The following is a 14,419-nucleotide window of genomic DNA, read 5'->3' on the forward strand; positions in this document are numbered from 1 at the left end:
ACAGAGTTGAATGGACATATTTATTTAACGTTTTAGAGAAATTTAGCTTTGGTATAAATTTTAATAAGTGGATTAGAATGATATATAAAAACCCTATTGCCACTGCAATTACTAATAACTGTAGATCCCCCTTTTTTCAACTTTCACGGGGTACGAGACGAGGATGTCCGTTAAATCCTTTGTTATTTAATTTGGTGCTGGAACCTTTGGCTATTGTACTTCGTGAAGCTAAAGATATCCAAGGAACTTCGAGATATGGGATTATTCAAAAGTTTTCCCTTTATGCTGATTATCTCTTAGCTTATATTTCCAATCCTGAAGAATCTATTCCTAGTTTATTTGAAATTATTACATGAATTTGGAAAGATTTCGGGATATAAATTAAACCTGCATAAAAGTGAATTATTTCCTGTAAATGATTCTGCTTTTATATATGTTGATATTCCTTTTAAAGTTACGGATTGTTTTAAATATTTAGGGATTATCATGACTAAAAATAATGGAGACCTTTATAGAGCTAATTTAGTTCCTTTAGTGTATTTTATGCAGCAATTATTTTCTTGATGGAAGCCTCTTACACTTTCGTTAGTTGGTCAAATTCATGCAGTAAAAATGATGATCATACCAAAATTTTTGTATGTATTTCAAAATATTCCTATTTTTTTAACTAAGAAGTTTTTTTTTAGCAGGTTGACTCTATTATTTCATCTTTTGTTTGGAATAATAAAAGACCAAGAATTGGAAAATGTCATTTTCAAAAATTAGAAAGGATGGAGGTCTTCCTTTGCCTAATTTAAGAATGTATTATTGGGCGGTTAATATACGCTATGCGTGTTCTTGGTTGTATTGGACCAATAGAAATGAACGCCCACCACGAGTTGACTTGGAATTGGAAGCTGTGAAACAATTTTACTTAAGTTCGTAATTAGGAGCTTCTTTACCTGTACAACTAGTCAAAATTTCTATTTTAAATATTAATCCTATGATTAAGCAGTCATTACGAATTTGGTACCAGTTTCGTAAGTTTTTTAATCTTAAACAAATTAACCTTCTTAGTTTGAACTGGTCAACTTTGAACTTGGACTGGTCAAAGAACACTGAGGCTGTCTACAAGAATGGTCAGAGCTGTCGCTATTTCCTGAGGAGAGTGTAGTCCTTTAATATCTGCCGGACGAAGCTGAGAATGTTCTACGAGTCTGTGGTAGCCAGTGCGATCATGTTTGCTGTTGTGTGCTGGGGCAGCAGACTGAGGGTATCAGACACCAACAGAATCAACAAACTCATTCGTAAGGCCAGTAATGTTGTGGGGATGGAAGTGGACTCTCTGACGGTGGTGTCTGAAAAGAGGATACTGTCCAAGTTGCATGCTATTTAATGATTTATCGTGCAACTGTAACGAAAACCAATTTTCCCCGGAATCAATAAAGTATGACTAGGACTATGACTATTTAGTATTAATTTATCGAAACTATTTATTTAAACCTTCACTTAGTGATCCTACGTTTTCTCATTGGAGGAATAAAGGAATTTATTCCTTTATGGATTTGCTTCAGGAAGACCGATTGATGTGCTTTGAGAAAATAGTAACTACATACTCTCTTTCATACTCAAACTTTTTGCTATATCTTCAGGTAAGACATTTTTTTATAAGAGTATTTAAGTAATTTTCCATATATACAAGATTATGATCTGTTAGACAGTATTTTTAAATTCAACCCTTTAGTGAAAGGTTTTATAGGGAAAATTTATAATTTACTATTCCAACAGGATAATTATTCTCTATTTAAGATTAAGCAAGCTTGGGACACAGATCTTAACATGACCTTGATAGCAGAGGATTGGTTGCGAATTCGGAAGTTGGTTCATTCTTCTTCGATTTGCGCAGGCCATTCTTTGATTCAATTTAAAATTGTATATCGTTATTAATTGACAAAGGAGAGACTAGTGGAGGCCTGTGACTAGTGGTGTGCCACAGGGATCAGTGCTGGGTCCATTGTTATTTGTCATCTATATCAATGATCTGGATGATAATGTGGTAAATTGGATCAGCAAGTTTGCTGATGATACAAAGATTGGAGGTGTACTAGACAGTGAGGAAGGTTTTCACAGCCTGCAGAGGGACCCCATAGTCTGTAGTCTCCAGTCTCTCTCAGCTCTATAGTCTATAGTCTCCAGTCTTTGTCACCCCATAGTCTATAGTCTCCAGTCTCTGTCACCTCTATAGTGTATAGTGCCTAGTCTCTGTCACCCTTATACTCTATCGTCTGATAACACACTCACACCCATATAGCATAATCTCCAGCCTCTTTCACTTCTACTCTGTACTGTACGCAGTCCCTGTCACCACTATACTCTATCGCCTCCAGTCTCTGTCCAAACTACAGTGTATATTCAGAGGACATCACTGTATGACAGTAGGACACGCGCCGTAATCAGTCTGGAATACCGACTGACAGAAGGGGAAATGGGGGTGCGGACGTCCGTGGTGGACAAATAAACATGCTGGTGAGGGTTCAGCAGAGGGTTGTCAGGGTGAACACCTGAATCGTTACGATAGTCAGCTTTGTGAGGCAACGGGCAAAGAAGGTCGGAGATCCTTGGAGAGCCCATTGGTTGTTTCTTGCCCCGTATAATTGAAGTAATTTTACTGACTTTGCAGGAACCTGCAAACTACTAACATTCGCTCACCTGCCTGCTGGAATATAGACACATTTACCAGACTCATAAAAGACAAAGAAATGCATTTGAACTCCATTAAAGCTTACAATCGCACAGCATTGTAGCTACAGAGTCGATCACATAATTTAACCAGACGTTTCACTCCTCTCTTCAGCTCCTCCCTGAATTTCCTCTGTGACAGAGTGTAGATACACGTGTTGGTGCAGGTACAGAGATATTGTAACATGATCCCAAACTGCTGCAGGATGTAAGGCGGGGTATTCAAATATCTGTCAGTGTAAGAGTAATTCTGAACTTGCCAGATCATACCGTATACAATATAGGGGATCCACAAGAATATGAAATTGGCTGACAGAGCGAACAACAAAATTATTGACTTTCTCCGGTTCTCCACCTCTGGATCATTCTTTTTCTCTCTGCTGTTCCTGAGCGCCCGGCGAACTCTGTTTGCCGCGATGATATGACTGACTGTTAAAGCATTAAAAAGCAGAATTAAACCAATGGGCAATAATGGTGTAGTGAGAATGCTAAACAACTGGTAAGCTTTCCACGCTGGTAAAATAAAGTAATCTTTTCCGAAAATGCATCGCCAGGGTATATTATCAGTGATAAAGAGAGGTTCTACCGCAAAGTACAATGGAACATCCTTTGCACAACTTCCTAAACCCACGATTACTATCATAATAGTCGCTGTCCTCTCGGTGCAGTATCGTTCCCGCAGCTTTTGACTGCAGATTGCAAGACAGCGATCGAACGTGAAAGTCACCGTGAGCCAAACAGAACAGTCCATGGTTGCGACATTCAGGGTAAGTGTCACGGCGCAAATCGGTGTAACGAGCAAAGGAAGAGCATAAATATAAATATTATTGATCTCACAGAGTACAACAGCAAAAATAACACTCATTAAATCAGCTGCTGCCATTCCCACCAGGTAACGGGAGATGCATTTAGAGAGTCCGCAGTTTCCCAGAGACAGGATCACAATCGCCACTAAATTAACTGCAAGGAAGCAAAGAAGAGTTAGTTTGACGCGCACACACCCTGATCATTTTTACTTGATATACATACATAGAAATGTGTTGAATCGGAATGAGTGAAAGTCAGACATCTGATCATTTGACGGGTCAGGCGGGCTTCACTTCCAAAAATTGGAAATGTTGTTTGTTCCAGCTCCGTCACTGTCCTTCGAATGGATAATAATGACGGGTCCGAGAAACAGTTGAGGCGCAACTTTCTAGTTGACAGTGGGGTTTCAATGGGTGGCTATTCCACCCACTCATCCGGACAGCTGAGAGTGCTAAAGGTATTTTATAATGCAGGAATAAAATTGACTCAGAGAGACTGTTTCTTCTGAAATAACATTTTGGAGTGGAGTTGCAGCAGAGCAAAATGCATGATTTAATGTGCAGGTGGCAAATAAACTTGACTCTTGTACATTGCGACCAAGATATCACAAAGATTTGTGCTCCCTCATGCTGCATGATGAAAGTAAGAATTAAAATAAGTCCTATCTAAATTAAACCCGGCGAAAGAAGGAGGACACGGTAAAATGAAAGAGTATTTCAGGTGTTTGTGGCTATATCAAAGACATTTCGATAAATAAATAGAAAAAGAATGATCTTTCTCGTTACATTAAGACGGAAAGGAAAAAAAATGGTTATGGCAGAAAAAGCGGGAAGTTTGCAAAGAGGGCGGCAACGAAGCTGAAGATTTATATTCATTTTAGTGAACGTTTCAGTTTCTATTTTGATAGACAATCAAATTTAGAACAATGCGTGCTGGTAAAGTTGGAAGTTCGAGTAAGGTAAAACGCTAGAACAATATTAATGTTAATATTGACAAAATCATCGGGCATGAGAAACGAGTAACAATTCTGTAGAAAAAGAAAGAATAAAATAAAATATATATTTAAACCTGAACAAGATTAAAACACTCATCAGATGAGGCACAATCTGTAACAAATTTCACAAGGGCAAAGCACACACATATAGTAGGAGACAACTCCAGTTAACTTACCAGGGATACCAATCGCTGCTAGTACAGGATAGTAGATACTTGCGATGTAGTAAATTGCTGGATATCCCATTTTCTGTGTAAATTGGTGATCAGTTGAAAATAGTCCAACTGCCAATATCCACTGGTGATTGTTTGCTTTGCAAACTCTTATACAGGAGAGGAAAGTGCTCTCTGACAATTAATCATACCACGTGGTTAGCCACATCAGAGACAGTCCACTGAACAAACAATTGAGGTTTGTTTCCATTTATATGAATTGTGTAATCGTGAAATGAAGATCGCTCCCTCGGGAGAATCACAAAATAACAATGACGTTTAATTTTGTTCATTCACACCTTCTAACGAGAACATTGAACATTCTCCGTCTATGACACAGAGTTCGTGCGTTTCAAATAAGATAATCCTTATTCTCAATATGTTTACATCGTGTACTATCACTGTCAAATAATTATCAATTGCAACAATAGGCGAAGCGCATTGAGATTCTGGGGTGAAGAAATTACATTTAGTTTTATTTCCCGCAAGAGGAATGTTCAGACCTCTTTATTTTTTTTTTGCTTTCAGATTGATTTGCTGTCATAATAATGGCCAATTTCGATGAGAAATAACTTCATAAACGATTAGAATTAGTTATGTATCCTGAAGACAAACTCCACAACTAAACTAATATGGAAGAAGGAGATCATCGGAGACTAATGTCAGGGGTTAATTTCGTAAAAGTACCTTGAAAAATAGATAGATACAATACCAAAATTTTTCAGGCATAGAACTGCATTCTTTAAGAGCAAGTGCTTGGATTTTCCCCACTACCATACCGATCCATTTCCCCTCTCTCCACTGACACTCTGCGCCATTTCTTGCCGATGTGTTATTTTCATACATTGTTCACTGTACTGTGCTCTTTTTTTTAGAAACTTAGAAACATAGAAACATAGAAAACCTACAGCACAATACAGGTCCTTCGGTTCACAAAGTTGTGCCGAGCATGTCCCTACCTTAGAAATTACTACGGTTACCCACAGCCCTCTGTTTCTTTAAGCTCCAGGAACCTATCTAAAAGTCTCTTAAAATGACCCTATCGTATTCGCATCCAGCACCGCCACAGGCAGTCCATTCCACGCACTTACAGCTCTCTGTGTAAAAAAAAACTTATCACTGACGTCTCCTCTGTACCTGCTCCTTAGAACCTTAAACCTCTGTCCTCTTGTGGCAACCATTTCAGCCCTGGGTAAAAGTCTCTGACTATCCACACGATCAATGCCTCTCATCATCTTGTACACCTGTTTCAGGTCACCTCTCATGCTCCGTCGTTCCAAGGAGAAAAGGCCGAGTTCACTCAACCTGTTTTCATAAGGCTTGCTCGCTAATCCAGGCAACATCTTTGTAAATCTCCTCTTCTCTCTTTCTATGGCTTCCACATCCTTCCTGTAGTGAGGTGACCAGAACTGAGCACAGTACTCCAAGTGGAGTCTGACCAGGGTCCTATATAGCTGCAACATTGCCTTTGGGCTCCTAAAGTAAATTCCACGATTAATGAAGGCCAATACACCGTATGCCTTATTAACCACAGAGTCAACCTGTGCAGAACTTTGACCGTCCTGTGGACTCTAACCACAAGATCCCTCTGATCCTCCACACCGCCAAGAGTCACATCCCCCCAAAGAATCATTCAGGCTCGTAAGGCACGACCTGCCCAATGCAAAGCCATGCTGACTATCCCTAATCATGTTATACCTCTCCAAATGTCCATATACTCTGCCTTGCAGGATCTTCTCCGTCAACTTACCAACCACTGAAGTAAGACTCACTGGTCTACAGTTTCCTGGGCTATTTCTACTCCCCTTCTTGAATTAAGGAACAACATCCGCAACCCTCCAATCCTCTGGAACCTCTGACGAAGGGTCTCGGTCTGAAACGTCGACTGCACCTCTTCCAAGAGATGCTGCCTGGCCTGCTGCGTTCACCAGCAACTTTTATGTGTGTTGTCTCTGGAACCTCTCCCGTCCACATTGATGATTCAAAGATCATCGCCAGAGGCTCAGCAATCTCCTCCCTCGCCCCCCACAGTAGCCAGGGGTACATCCGATCCGGTCCCGGCGACTTATCCAACATGATGTTTTCCAAAACCTCCAGCACATTCTCTTTTTTAATGCGTACATGCTCAAGCTTTTCAGTCTGCTGCAAGTGATCACTACAATCGCTGAGATCATTTTCCACAGTGAATACTGAAGTAAAGTACTCATTAAGTACCTCTGCTATTTCGTACGGTTCCACACACACTTTCCCACTGTCACACTTGATAGTCCTGTTCTTTCACTTCTCATCCTCTTGCTCCTCACATACTTGCAGAATGCCTCGGGCTTTTTCTTAAACCTGCCTGTTAAGGCCTTCTCATGGCCCCTTCTGGCTCTCCGAATTTCCTTTTTAAGCTCCTCCCTGTTAGCCTTATAATCATCTAGATCTCTAACATTACCCAGCTCTTTGAAACATTAGTTAGCTTTTCTCTTCTTCTTGACTAGATTTATTACAGCTTTGGTGCACCACCGTTCCTGTACACTGCCATAACTACCCCGTTTCATTGGAACGTACCTATGCAGACTTCCACACAAACATCCCCTAAACATTTGCAAGATTTCTTCCTCACATTTCCCTGAGAACATCTGTTCCCAATTTAAGCTTCCAATTTCCTGCCTGGTAGCCTCATATTTCCCCCTACTCCAATTAAACCCTTTACTAACTTGTCTGTTCCTATATCCCTCCAATGCTATTGCAAAGGAGATAGAATTATGATCACTATCTCCAAACTGCTCTCCCACTTAGAGATCTGACACTTGACAGGTTTATTTTCCAATACCAAATCGAATACAGTCTTTCTTCTTGTAGGCTTATCTACATATTGTGGCAAGAAACCTTCCTGAACACACCTGACAAACACCATCCAATCTAAACCCCTTGTTCTATGGAGATGCCAGTCGATATTTGGGAAATTAAAATCTTCCATCACGACAACTATGTTATTGTTAGACCTTTCCAGTATTTGTTTCCCTATGTGCTCCTTGATATCCCTGTTACTATTGGGCGGCCTACAAACACACCCAATAAAGTTATTGACCCGTTCCTGTTCCTAACATTCACCCATAGAGACTCCGTCGACAATCTCTCCATGATGTCTACTTTTCCTGCAGCCGTGGCACAATCTCTCATCAACAGTGCAACGCCCCACCTCCTTTGCCTCCCTCCCTGTCCTTTCTAAAACATCCAAAACACGGCACTTGAAGTAACCATTCCTGTCCCTGAGCCATCCAAGTCTTTGTAATGACCAACACATCATAGCTCCAAATACAGATCCACGCCCTGAGCTCACCCGCTTTGTTCACAATACAGTTTGCATTAAAATAGACACATCTCAAACCGTTCGTCTCAGCGCGTCCCTTCTCTATCACCTGCCTATCCTCCCTCTCGCACTGTCTACAAGCTATCTCTATTTGTGAGCCAACTGCCTCTTCCCCAGACTCCTCAGTTCGGTTCCCACCCCCCAACAACTCTAGTTTAAACTCTCCCCAGTAGCCTTAACAAACCTCTCCGCCAATATATTGGCCCCCCTCGGATTCAAGTGCAACCCGTCCTTTTTGTACAGGTCACATCTACCCCAAAATAGGTCCCAATGATTGAGAAATCTGAATCCCTGCCCCCTGCTCCAATCCCTCAGCCACGCATTTATCCTCCAGCTCATTCTATTCCTATACTCACTGACACGTAGCACAGGCAGTAATCCAGAGACTAGTACCTTTGCGGTCCTGCTTCTCAACTTCCTTCCTAACTCCCTGTGGTCTTTTTTCAGGACCTCTTCCCTTTTCCTACCTTTGTCATCGGTTCCAATATGTACCACGACCTCTGGCTGTTCTCCCTCCCACCGCAGGATATCGTGGACTCGATCTGAAACATCCCGGACCCTGGCACCTGGAGGGCAAAGTACCATCCGAGTTTCATTCCTGTGTCCACAGAATTGCTCGTCTGGTCAGGGAGAGCGAGGAGGTGATAGAACGGAGTTATAGGCAGGTGGTCACACCGGGGCCACGGGAGACTGACAAGTTGGTAACAGTCAGGAGAAGGAGGGGGAAGAGTCAGGTGCTAGAGAGTACCCCTGGGGCTGTACCCCTTGACAATAAATACTCCTACTTCAGTGTTATTGGGGGGGGGGGTGCAGCCTACCTGCGGGAAGGAACAGTGGCCGTGTCTCTGGCACAGAGTCCGGCCCTGTGGCTCGGAAGGGTAGGGAAAAGAAGAGAGAGGCAGCAGTGATAGCAGACTCTATAGTTAGGGGTTAGACAGGCAATTCTGTGTACGCAGGAATGAAACTCGGATGGTAGTTTGCCTCCCAGGTGCCAGGGTCCGGGATGTTTCAGATCGAGTCCACGATATCCTGCAGTTGATCATCGGGAGAGTTTGACGAACAAATCAGAAATAAACTTCTTAATGACTTGACATTTTAAATCAGAGTTCTCGCGTTCCACTGTAAGTTTTTTTTTTGGCGTGTGGTTGCGTGCGTGCGGGTCTGTGAGACTGCGAGCGTGCGCGACTGTGCGTGTGCGTCTGCTTGTGCGTGCGTGCACGTCTGTGCGCGTGCGTCTGCGTGTCCTTGCGTGCGTCCGTGATGATGTCTTTTTCATGGCTTTTACAAGGCGCTGAGCGAGAGAGAGCCTGTGTGGCGCGCCACTCCTCACGGAGATATTTTCGCAGTATTTTCCCTTTTTTGTTTTACGAGGTCGAGCTGCGATCTCGACACTCAAACCGGCACGGATGGAAAGCGTACTCGGGTGCGGACACAACTAGTTTCGGACCCGGGAACGGAGGGGTACCCGGGTCGGGCGCCGATGTCGTTGCGTCACCAGCCAGCCCCCACTACAATATTTTAATACCATTATGTACCTACACAAGTAGACTGGATGCAGATACCCCATCCATCAGAACTTCAATTACAGCATCCCACATAACACCAGTTACACCAGGATATCTTTCTGCAACTTTCACAATAATTTTAATTTCCTCAGTAGGACGAGATGTCTGATCAGTACAATTCACTATATCCGTTATAAACATCACACACTGAATTTTTGTTCAGCGGTGAAGTACCGTTACTGAGAGAACTATGATACCGGCATATATCCACTGACGTCACAGTCTGCTCTCTGACTGGGAACACTTTATCAACCTGCTCTACTTGCTGTACTTGTCCTTCAACAGACCCTTCTGTTCACTGTGTTGTTCTGAACCAATTGAACTGGTCATTTCATGCCTTACTAAACCAATCCCTCCTGCCTACACAAGCTCCACATCCCTCCATTCTCCTCACATTCATGCGGTATCTCATAACCTCTCTGGCATCTACCTCCACCACCACCCCTGACATTCACTCCAGACACTCACCACGATGGGTGTGAAAAACAAAACTTAAAACGCAAATCTCCTTTAAACGTTCTGAGTCAGATTTAACATTATTGTCTTTTCTAAGTTGTTTTTAGCAGCAGCTGTGTAATGAAATTATACGAAATTATACTAAATTACCAAAAATACATAATTCGTGTAAAAAGGACCAATGAGGTGGTGTTCCCCCTTTCTCCTGAAGTACATGCTCGGTGGTATTACACATGTTCTCCTTGGAGAAAACATGTCCGGTGTCCACCCTGTCTGTACCTCTCACATTCCTGTAAACGTCTGTCAGACCTCCCTCTGCCTCTGCCACTCCAGAGAAAATTCCCCTATATTGTCCAGTCTTCTCTTATCCAGGTGGCATCCTGTTAAACCTCTTCTAATCACCATCGGAAACCTCCGTGTTGTTACGATATTATAATGCAGATCTCCAGATGTAGTTAAACTAGAGATTTATACAACTGCAACTTAACTGCCTGACACTGGAAACACTACCTGGGAATTATGAACTTGGATTGCAAGATCCCTCTGGAGAACAATACTGTCCAATGTCGCCCCATGAATATAACAACAAGGAGATAACGCTGATCCTTCAGAATTATCCAGTCAGACCGCAGTTGGAGTATTGTCAACCGTTTTGCGCCACGTACCTCAGAAAGGATGTACTGCCGTTGGGGAGAGTCCAAAGGAGGTCCACAAGGATGATTCGGGAATGAAGAGGATAAAATATGAGGGGCGTTTGTCAGCTTTGGGCCTGTACTCACTAGAATCAGTAGAATGGTGCCGGGGGGCGGGGTGGGGGTGGGGGCTGCGTGGAGGTGGAATCTCATTACAACCTACCGAATGTTAAAAGAACGAGATAAGGTGGATGTGGACATGTTAGTTCCAGTGGTGGGGATACCAAGAACTACAGGGAGCAGCTACAAATTCGAGGGGCCACCTTTTCAAACAGAGGTAAGGAGGATATTATTTTTATTATTAACCAGTGTGTATTGGATCTGTGGAATACTCTGCCACAGACTGCGGTGGACGTCATTTCTATGGGTACATTTAAGACGGAAGTTGATCGTTTCCTGATCGGTCAGGACGTTAAATGATATGGCGAGAAGGTCAGGTGTATGCGGTTCAGTGCGATTCTGGATTCAACCATGACTGAAAGGCAGCAGACTCGATGGGCTGAATGGCCTAATTTCGCTCCTATGACCTATAGCTTTTTGGACACAAGCCACCTCAATCATGATGAGTCTCTTCTGCTGACATCCAGCACAAAACATTCTTTGGATAGAATGCCAGGCAGAACTGAATGCAACTATTCAATAACTTTGTCAAGTCAGGCAGCATCTATTGAGGGGAATAGAGTCGATCTTTAGGACAGAACCGCTCACTTACAGCACTGGCACAGGCCCTTCGGCCCAACCTTTCCATGCTGTCCTGGTGTCCATTTAAACTAATCCCTCTGCCTGCCTTTGACATAGAACATAGAAATCTACAGCACATTACAGGCCCTTCAGCCCACAATGTTGTGTTGATCATGTAACCTAAACTAGAAACTGCCTCGGATTTCCCTATCGTATGGCCCTCTATGTTTCTAAGCTCCATGTACCTGTCGTAAAATATCCTATTGTATCCGCCTCTACCACCGCCGCTGGCAGTGCGTTCCACACACCCACACCCTGTGTGAAAAACTGATACTTGACGCCCCCTCGATACCCATTTCCAAACACCTTAAAACTATGTCCCCTCGTGTTAGTAAATGCCTCTGGCTATCCATATGCTCAAAACCACATGATTAGATAGCACATGAATGTCTGGAGAATGGAGGGATGTGTTCCTTGTGTAGGCAGAAGGGACTGGTTTAATAAGGCATGAAATGACCAGTTGAACTGGCTCAGAGCAACACAGTGAGCAGAAGGGTCTGTTCATGGACAAGTACAGCAAGTCGAGCAGGTAAAATTCATAAACTTTTCCCAGTCAGAGAACAGACTGTGACTTCAGTGGCTATATGTCGTTATCACAGTTCTCTCACTAAAGGTACTTCTCTGCTGGATAAAATGAAGTTTTTGATGTCTGTAGCCGATGTGGTGAATTATACTGCTCAGACAACTCATCATAATGAGGAAATTAAAATTATTGCGAAAGCTGCAGAAAGGTAGCTTGCTGTAACTGGTGTTATGTGGGAAGCTGCGTCCCAGTCTACTTGTGAAGGTACTTGTGAATGGGATTAAAATATTGCAGTGGATTGCGAGAAGACTGATTTCTCATGATCAAAAGTTTAAGAAGTTTATTTCTGATTTGTAAGATTCTCCTGATGTGATATCTATTCAGGAAACCTGGTTATTTTCACATTTTAGGTTTTCCGGTGCAGGATTCCACTGTCGTGAGGTTTGACATGTTAGTTGGCAGAGGGGTAGTGTTGCCAGTTTTATAAGGAAAGGAGCAGGCTATAGAGTTGTGATTGTGAATGAAACGTATGAGTAACTTGTCGAAATATTTGATTCAACAGGTAGGTGTATAAAAGTGGTTAATTATTAAAATCCTTGTGGAAAACTTTCTTTTGATTATCAGACAGTATATGTGGTTCTCCCGCACTAAGGGCTGCATGGTGTGGGGATTTTAACGCACAGAGTTCACTGTGGGAATGTTTGCGGAATGATGATAATGGTTTGATTGTCGAGGAGCTTTTCAACTTGTGTGTCTGAATGGATACAAGATTTAATGTTCATATTTATTTTGGAAGTGCTGCAGAATGTTGAAGAAGATGTGCATTTTTGCAGTGAAATGTTGTAAGTTATTATTCAACAAACTGCGTTGAAAGTGATTCCCATTACAAACAGAATTAATAGGAAAAAGGCTGTACCATGGTGGACTGAGAAGTGTACAGAGGCAATTTGGGAGAGAAGTAATGCGTTTAGGAAAGTTAACATGTATCAGTCGCTGAGTGACCTTATTAAGTATAAAAGGGCACAGGCCGTGGTGAGGAAAGTGCTGAAGATTGCGAAAAAGGTTTTCTGGGGGGTCGTATTGCGATAATATTGGAAGGGATGGCAGGTCAGACGTCTCCGGGAAAAGATAATACATGTTATTTTATGATCAGACATAAGACTGACATCTCTCTTGTGATAATATTAAAATTTCTGGATTGTATTTGGAGGTTTGGCCACCTGCCGTCCTATTGGAAAATGGCTGTAGTAGTGTCTATTCTAAAACCCGGGAGCTCCCTGCCTGATCATTCTGGTTATAGGCCAACATCGTTAGTGTCTCACTTATGTAAACCTATGGAACCTATGGTAACCAAGCGCCTGAATTATATTTTGGTGATTTTTCGTTTTATCAGAGGGGATTTCGGAAGAGTAGAATGACATTGGATTCACATTTATCATTGGAAGGTGCTATTTAGAAAGCACAGCTAAATATAGATTTTGTAATGTGTTTAATATTGAAAAGGCTGATGGTATTTATGGAATATCTTTTGATAAAATTATGGAAAAATAGTTTGAGGGAAGAATTTGATGTCCTGCGCAGGTACTGATGGGCAAGTTATATTCGGGTTTTTATGAGATACAGTTTGGAATCCCACAGGTAGAAATTTCAATTTGACTGTATACTGAAATACAGTTAGTAATTAATCAGGTCGAACAGTCGGCAAATAGATGGGATTTAAGCTTTCAGTGGCAAAAACACAAGTCGTGTTTTATAAACTGCATTAATACACCTGTACTTGTAGAACGAGATAAGGTGGATGTGGACATGCTAGTTCCAGTGGTGGGGATACCAAGAACTAGAGCGAGCAGCTACAAATGTGAGGGGCCACCTTTTCAAACAGAGGCAAGGAGGGTATTATTTTTATTATTAACCAGTGTGTGTTGGATCTGTGGAATACTCTGCCACAGACTGCGGTGGACGTCATTTCTATGGGTATATTTAACACGGAAGTTGATCGTTTCCTGGTCGGTCAGGGCGTTAAGTGATATGGCGAGAAGGTCAGGTGTGTGGGGTTGAGTGCGATTCTGGATACAGCCATGACTGAAAGGCAGCTAACTCGATGTGCTGAATGGCCTAATTCTGCTCCTATGACTCATGGGGTTTTTGGACACAAGCCACGTCAATCTTGACGAGTCTCCTCTGCTGAAATCCAGCACAAAACATCCTTTGGATAGAATGCCAAGCAGAACCGAATGCAACTTTTCAAGGACTTTGTGAAGTCAGGCAGCATCTATTGAGGGGAATAGAGTCGATCTTTGGGACAGAACCCCTCCCTTCTTGCACTGACACAGGCACTTCGGCCTATCCTTTC

The 14,419-nt window shown here is 42.4% G+C and overlaps 1 protein-coding gene across 3 annotated transcripts in view; it reads right to left on the reverse strand.

Moving 5' to 3' along the window:
- The window catches only part of LOC140185190 (probable G-protein coupled receptor 139), a 9,870-nt gene extending 779 nt beyond the window's left edge, over positions 1-9,091 (reverse strand). The window contains exons 1-2 of one of the 3 annotated variants that reach the window (XR_011882510.1): positions 6,482-6,939; positions 1-3,678 (exon numbers count right to left, since the gene is read on the reverse strand). The exon at positions 1-3,678 is cut by the window's left edge and continues 779 nt beyond it. Coding sequence is in view for 2 of the 3 variants with exons in the window: in XM_072238588.1 (XP_072094689.1) it covers positions 2,762-3,678; positions 8,557-8,674 (1,035 nt within the window). In the remaining variant the exon portion in view is untranslated. Of the gene's footprint in view, positions 3,679-4,695; positions 6,940-8,556 lie in introns of those variants that run through there. The other 2 variants (XM_072238588.1, XM_072238589.1) reach the window with 2 other exon arrangements.
- Positions 9,092-14,419: the final 5,328 nt, after the last annotated feature.

The sequence above is a fragment of the Mobula birostris genome, chromosome 20 (assembly GCF_030028105.1).
Source record: "Mobula birostris isolate sMobBir1 chromosome 20, sMobBir1.hap1, whole genome shotgun sequence".
In the NCBI taxonomy this organism is placed as follows: domain Eukaryota; kingdom Metazoa; phylum Chordata; class Chondrichthyes; order Myliobatiformes; family Myliobatidae; genus Mobula; species Mobula birostris.